The sequence below is a fragment of the Sinocyclocheilus grahami genome, unplaced genomic scaffold (genome assembly GCF_001515645.1).
Source record: "Sinocyclocheilus grahami isolate Dianchi unplaced genomic scaffold, SAMN03320097.WGS_v1.1 scaffold424.1, whole genome shotgun sequence".
In the NCBI taxonomy this organism is placed as follows: domain Eukaryota; kingdom Metazoa; phylum Chordata; class Actinopteri; order Cypriniformes; family Cyprinidae; genus Sinocyclocheilus; species Sinocyclocheilus grahami.
In genome coordinates, this window is record NW_015505603.1 from 582,636 (window position 1) to 590,187 (window position 7,552).

Below are 7,552 nucleotides of genomic sequence, written 5' to 3' on the forward strand. Positions count from 1 at the left end.
CTACGCAACATGCGATTGTATGTATTAAATTGGAAACAATTATGTGTCGCACGCCACTGTTTTAACAAAAACCATGCTTTTGTCTTAAAAGGCGTCAACATTCTCCATCACAAAGGACTTGTACCTTAGTGATGAAAACCATCATCTGACACAAACAATAGTACCATAGTAAGTTAATAAAGCCATAGTGCACTGTGTTTACAGACTCATTGTACCTCTTCTTTTCCCAACACACTAAGCCTGCAAAAAAATGAATGGACGCACCCAAAAGCGCCTGCGATTCACTGGAAAGGAAGTGGTTTGTCTTTAACATGACATATGTTATGTTAGAGAAGCAGGTAAGGGATCATTATTATGAGCAAGAGGGGATGTATTATGCTGTTGAAGAACAATGAGACCACTCAGTTTTAATGCTATGGTTTTCTTCGATGACTGATGTGGACATGCATGTGTATGTTGCACATTATGTTTGCAGAGGCACATTGGTTTTGTAAACGCGATAATCCACCTCCATGCAAACACGCCAGAGGCCAGCATCAGACCTTGATATCTGCTTTCTGTTTATCAACACTTCAGCAAGTGTTACTGTCTGTGGGAGATGAGAGGGTCTTTAGCCCGTAGCTCCCTCAGAGCTCTTAAGCCGACTCCACACCAGCCTTTATTTATAGTCTCGTACCAGTCGGCTCTTTTACACACTTTCAGTAAATGGGCAGAATGAGTTGTGCTTGCGTGTGTCTGTGCACTTACTGTAAGAGAAACTGAGGCGAGGGGTGACGTCGTCTTCTGCTGCTTGACCCCATCCAACCAGGAGGACATGGAGGAGAAATAGGAAAGAGACACGTGTCATGTTTTGTGTCCACATTTTGCTGCTTGTGTCTCAGTGTGTTTTCTCTCTGGATTTCCTGGCGCTCATGAAGATCTTTTCCCTTGCTCGTTTGTGTTTCTACTTCTCCTCAAACTCCTGAAGAGGAGAGCCGTGTACTGATGTGACAGCTGGTGGTCACCTTTGTCTCCATATGCTTGTGTAACTTTCCACACAGGTTTTTCAGCAATCTGTAACAAACAAGACACAAGAGTAGTCACATTAAGATGAGATAAAACATGCTATTACTGGTGGGAACCATTTGATTAAAACAGTTTATACTTAGTACTCAGAATATTACGTTTGTTTTGCATAAGTAGATTGATATACCTGCTTAGTTAGGACTGACCCTGCTTAAGCCAGCCTGAGCTGGTTTTCTGGTCTTAGCTAGTTTAAGATAGCCAAAGCTGGATTAGCTAGGACGCTGAGAGGCGAAAAGCGCCCCAAACTCCTTTAAAACTAACAAAAAGCTTAGACTTAATTAAGACCATGTGTATACAGTTCATTTCACAAGCATTTATCTATTTCTAAATGAAGCAAACATCCTCTTCACGGTACGTTAAACCCACAATACAGTATGAACGAGCTGCATTAGGTCATGCTTGATAGCACCAGGAGATGTGGGAGTGCAAACCAGCCGTCTCCTACCTGTACGGTCAACTCTATGTGTGGTGTTATATCGCTGAAAATCATCAGCAAAGATTTAGATTGTGCCAAGAATTGCTGCATGAATAAGAATATGTAGCCTTAAGGGACAGAGATTTACACAATATTTACTCACTGCTCAGCAGGGCTCTATGCCTGTGTTTAATCCGCGCTAATTGCTAAGGTGAGCATGTTTGGGGCTAAGTTTGCAGAAAAGTGCCCTTTCTAAAAGACCTCCACTGCTGGTCTCCAGAATATTGCGTTTTGGATAGTAGTAACTAGCCATTCCTTGATCAATGAATATCACAAGGAAGACCATTCTTGTGCACTTGCATTTGTTGGTGAACAACAAAAACCAGCCTGAACCAAAATGAACATATTGTACTGACGTAAGCCGGTTTTCTCAGTAGGATGCAATGATGATAAGGCAAAAAAATTAGTACTTCCTGGAAGTGGTGGTATCACTTATGAGACAATGGAAGGTGCTTCATTCTCTGTTTACATGTTCAAAGAACAGATGACCCCACTTTACCATAATCACCCACACTGATCATCATTCACCTGTTCCATTCCATAAAGCACTGTTCTGAGAACGGATATTCATGTAATGCCATAAAATGTATAATTTCCAGCCTCCTGCTAAGATGATCTCATTTGCTTCCATTTAGATAAGCATGGTAAAGTCATACGTGGAGTTTGACTGCCAGGCAAATTAAATGAACTGTAAATAAGTTGAATAGCTTTGCACTTGATATGTGATCTACAGCACTGAACCCAACCCTGTCATCAGTCCAATATGTCAGCTGGCTAACACTTAAGTGGTTTCCATTACTCTGGCTGTATAGACGAGCATTTTAAGCACAACCACAAAGCTAATCCAATTGCAATTCCCATTTAGGTTTAAGATTTAATACCAAGGTCAAATGTGTATATTTTATTTTTATGAACTGCCAACAAATAGGGTGAGGTAAAATCAGGGTTAGAGGGTCTATCTTTCGCTAGATACCTGAATATAACATATGTCTAAAACATACATGCCACAAGTATGTAAAATTTAAAAAGGTGTAATTACTAAGTTTTAATTAGGTGTAACCTCAAAGTTTGAGTATATAGGGGCCTTTGGATGGCCATAATGCTTTTGCAGATCTTCATATCTATTTGTGCTTTACCTCAAAAAGCTTTAAAATTGAGCCAACACTTTAATTTGGCATCAAGTTCTAAGAGTGATACTGCAGGCCAATTTACTGTACTAGTGCCAAAACAGCAAGGATGCTTTTCTCTAATATAGACAACATGAGAGCACGGCACTAGCTTACAGTCATCCCTTATTCAAAAGAAGACGCAAGGCAACTTTTCGATCTGGAGCACGACAGACCTTGGACTCCCACTGGGAAGATTCAGGTCCCAAATGGGAAAACTGCTGCTTGTTTAAACAGCATCTCAAAACTGTATTGGCACAGCACGTGGAGATAAACTGATTACAAGGGACTGTCGTTTAGATTTCCAAAAAGTATCTTCTGAAAAACTGTTGAATCATTGATGGTTGTCGTTTATCAACATCAGACAAGGCCTAAAGTCACAAAACAGTTTACTACATGATGTTTATGTCTAATAATGACAGATTTATGTCACAGTTTAAGCAGTATATGTGAACAACATATGGCACATATCAAACAAAGTAGCACAAAAGGACACAGCAAGTTTAACCTGAACTACTGTATATCTTCACTTACAGAAAATATGGAACCTTGAAAGGACATTCTGGTGATAATACATCAGCAAACACCACAAAAAACTAAATTCCCATTAGAAAAGTTCACAAACTTCATTGTTTGCTGTATTTGGAATTTGCTACACTGTTTCACCACCGACAGCTATGAAATATGCACACAATCTCAGCTCAGGCAAGAGATAAGTTTACAAGGTCAAACTCCTCCTGCTACTGTCCATATGCTGGGGTTGGAATGTGTCCTGCACTGGTCAAGGCTGTGGCTTCAGCCATATTGGTGCGGGAGGCTCGCTTACAAAGCACCATTAGCCTTCCTAGCGCTGGGAACGCTGGAGTGACATCCCAGTTGACCAATGGCGATGTGATCTCATTAATTTCAAGTTTTGACAGGAAGAGGATAAATGCTGCTGAGGCACGTGAGGAGCTTAAGTAGGACACTGAAGGTCTCTCTCAAAGAGATATAATACACATTTTCCTTTCTTTCTACTGTTGGATTAATGCAGGAGCCATAAATCATCTCACTACAAGTCCTCAAAGGTGTTTATTGTGATGAATGATCCAATACTGACTTCAGTTCCCAAATCTTAAAAGCAATGACCCCAATGAACAAGCATGATGTTTAAACGTTAATCATTCAGTTAAAACTAATGGTAAACCTTGTCTAGTTTGGACTGAACTGATATGTTTGTTCAGTAGATTTTACGATTTTTAAAATCTTTTTTTTTTCTTTTCTCGATCGCTGTTAGCCAGGAAAAATGACTGATACAGCATGACTTTAATATGATTTGTAATATGAAAACAAATATAATTCAGAGACATTTGGAGGGTATTTCTTGGAAGGATCTGGGGACAAAGTGTCCTCGAAATAATTTTTCCACCAGACAATATAAAACTAGTGTGCAAATAATAGTTAACTCCTGAGGGAAAGGGGAAAAAAAGAGAGAGAATAAATAATACATAAATATTACATAAATAATCTCTATTCAGTCAATGCACAGTCAATAATTCTGTGTTTTTCCAGTTTGTGAGCCATATGTGACAATGGCGTCAAATGTCACTTCCTGTCTTTCATAAAAATAGAAATAGATTACTACAGAAACAGCTGTCCAGATTATCTGGTTTTTTTCAGATGAGATAAAATTATCCAGAGGACTAATGTTTTAGATAAGTGTGCAATAGTATCTTCCACTTCCGGGACGAAAAAATTACAAAATTAAAAAAATCGCCTAAAAGCACAACACCCTTAGACTCGTAGAGTTGTTATTGTTAACTAAAACTATTAAAAAAGTTTTTAACTAATTGAACAAAAAAGCTTAAATAAATAAAAAAGATTTAATAATAGATACATTTTAGAAAAATTAAAAAAATCTGAAATAAGCTCAATTACAAAAATTACTAAAACAAAAACTGAAATAAATATAAATTAAAAAGAAATATAAAAAATATACTAGTAAACATGACTAAAACTTAAACTTTGAATAAAAACTGAAAATATAAAATAAAAAAAACAATATTATATATATATATATATATATATATATATATATATATGTATATGTATTATATATATGAATATAACTAAAATTACACTGTTAAATGTGTGTATTGATGAAATAGACAATGCTTATTTCTTCTACAATTCACCAAATCAGCAGTTTTGTGTGTAAGAAGTGTGACTGTGGATGTGTGAGTGCAGAAGCTGATGTGTGAGATGAGGACTCAAGGGGACTCAAGGGGACTTTAAAGAATAACTAGCACATGTGTGACAGATCTATGACTCATTGCTCTCAAAGTGCCTGTTGAAATGGTCCATTGCAGAAGTTCTGCAAACTTTGAGATCATCTGGACATCTATGAATCAGAGAACACAAACAATGTGATTCCGAAACCTGACTCAGCGGCGCAGGTATCCAAACCCTTCAGAAGTACAGGAAGTAAAGCCGACACCTGTTCATAAGCACCATGTCATAAGAGTAAAGTTCAACATAAGTATCTACTGTATTTAACTTGCATGGAAAGAGTGAATTATGAAGTGTGGGATCTGAGATTGTGGCGTTTTCTGCTGTCGTCTCGTCTCCGAGCTGATCCCAAGACCCAGCTTAGAGTAATTAATGGCCCAGTCCTCCCTGGGTGATCCGGCCAGCCTTAATTACTCCATATGTTCCTTCAAAGATCTTTAATAGCCTAATTAAAATCTTATTAAATAGCCAAAGCAAAATGGGGGGTGAAAAATCAGGCTCAAATCAAGTCTGAACATGTTAAAAATAGGAGCTTCCATAAATGATCAAGCAAATTTTTTAGGCAAGACTTCTCAGATGAAAAAAACATTACATTTTGATTTTAGTTTAGTTAAATGGGTGACCTAACTAGATAAATGTGGATAAATGTAAAATATGACCATGAAATGGCCTAGGAATATCATTACCGCTGTCTCTCTAAAGTAAAATACCTCTAACGGGGACAGAGTCAGATGTGCAAATATTTCTAGCGGAGATTCATTTTGTCCTCTCGCTCCTGCTTTGAAATTTCCATAACAGATGTGGGGTCTGTGAAATGTAGAACGGCACCGAAGCATCTGCGAAAAGACCTGCTAATGCCATCATCTCTTTGTCAGGTAAAATTATATTTAAATGAAAAGCTGTTTCTGGTATGCTCTTAATTTCAGTGCATATTTAATTATCCTACTGGTTAAAGTAACACGATAACTGACTCCAGGTCAGCATTCTTACAGTTGTGAATAAAGGCCCAGAGTTTTCCACTCAGGCTTTTAGGCTTTTAGGCAAATACTACTTACTGATTCATGCTGGACAGAAAGAATGTGTGGACCAGATGAACTTGAATGCTTAAATAGCCAAAGCAAAATGGGGGGTGAAAAATCAGGCTCAAATCAAGTCTGAACATGTTAAAAATAGGAGCTTCCATAAATGATCAAGCAAATTTTTTAGGCAAGACTTCTCAGATGAAAAAAACATTACATTTTGATTTTAGTTTAGTTAAATGGGTGACCTAACTAGATAAATGTGGATAAATGTAAAATATGACCATGAAATGGCCTAGGAATATCATTACCGCTGTCTCTCTAAAGTAAAATACCTCTAACGGGGACAGAGTCAGATGTGCAAATATTTCTAGCGGAGATTCATTTTGTCCTCTCGCTCCTGCTTTGAAATTTCCATAACAGATGTGGGGTCTGTGAAATGTAGAACGGCACCGAAGCATCTGCGAAAAGACCTGCTAATGCCATCATCTCTTTGTCAGGTAAAATTATATTTAAATGAAAAGCTGTTTCTGGTATGCTCTTAATTTCAGTGCATATTTAATTATCCTACTGGTTAAAGTAACACGATAACTGACTCCAGGTCAGCATTCTTACAGTTGTGAATAAAGGCCCAGAGTTTTCCACTCAGGCTTTTAGGCTTTTAGGCAAATACTACTTACTGATTCATGCTGGACAGAAAGAATGTGTGGACCAGATGAACTTGAATGCCAAAGTGCACTTTGAGTAACTTCAATATTGAGTTGTAATGCTGCTACTGTCACAGCACTGATGGCATCCCCAATGCTTATTTAGAAAGAAACAAAGCTTTTCTTAATAACATGCAGTATATGGAAGAACTGCCGTGGCCTTCCAAGAAATCAGCCTCATTGGAATGTATTACAAAGAAATGCTATTCTCAGAAAAGGATATATAAAACAGCTCCTCAGATGGAGAAGCCAGAATCTCAGTGAACAGAATGCAACAGGTGGACTTTTGCCATTTCAATGGGTGGCTGCATTCAGTGTGTTTTACATTTTCCCCCGCAAGTGCAAAATTAACAGGATGATCATATAAAACATCTCACTTGTTATCATTATTAGATTATGTTAATGACCTGATTTCTAAGAATATGAATGTGTACAGACAGGCTCTCTGACTTTTTTTTTCTGGCACCCAAACAAAATATACTATAACTAATATTCAGACCTATTGTTGTACTTTTAAAATGCACTAAATATTATATTTTATATATAAAAATAGCATAAATATAATAAAAGACTTAACAAAACTAAACATATTCATAAATATTCATAAATAAATATTAATTCATGTTAAAAATAAATGTAATCTTCTTACATTACATTAGAAAAATTAATAATATGATTTAAAAATATCCTAGTCAAAATATATCAGTCTATAACTCATATTCAGACTATCGTGTTACTTTTAAAATGCAAATGGCTGCCCACTGCTCCAGGTGTTTGTGTGTGTGTGTGTGTGTGTGTGTGTGTGTGTGTGTGTGTGTGTGTGTGCGCGCGTGTTTTTGTGAAAAATGAAGA

The 7,552-nt window shown here is 37.1% G+C and overlaps 1 protein-coding gene across 1 annotated transcript in view; it reads right to left on the bottom strand.

Annotated features, from left to right (window-relative positions):
• The window catches only part of LOC107551463 (semaphorin-4B-like), a 77,024-nt gene that overhangs the window by 39,324 nt on the left and 30,148 nt on the right, over window positions 1–7,552 (bottom strand). Inside the window, exon 2 of the mRNA XM_016233075.1 lies at window positions 748–1,053. Coding sequence (XP_016088561.1) covers window positions 748–862 — 115 coding nt within the window. The 5' untranslated portion in view covers window positions 863–1,053. The remainder of the gene's footprint in view (window positions 1–747; window positions 1,054–7,552) is intronic.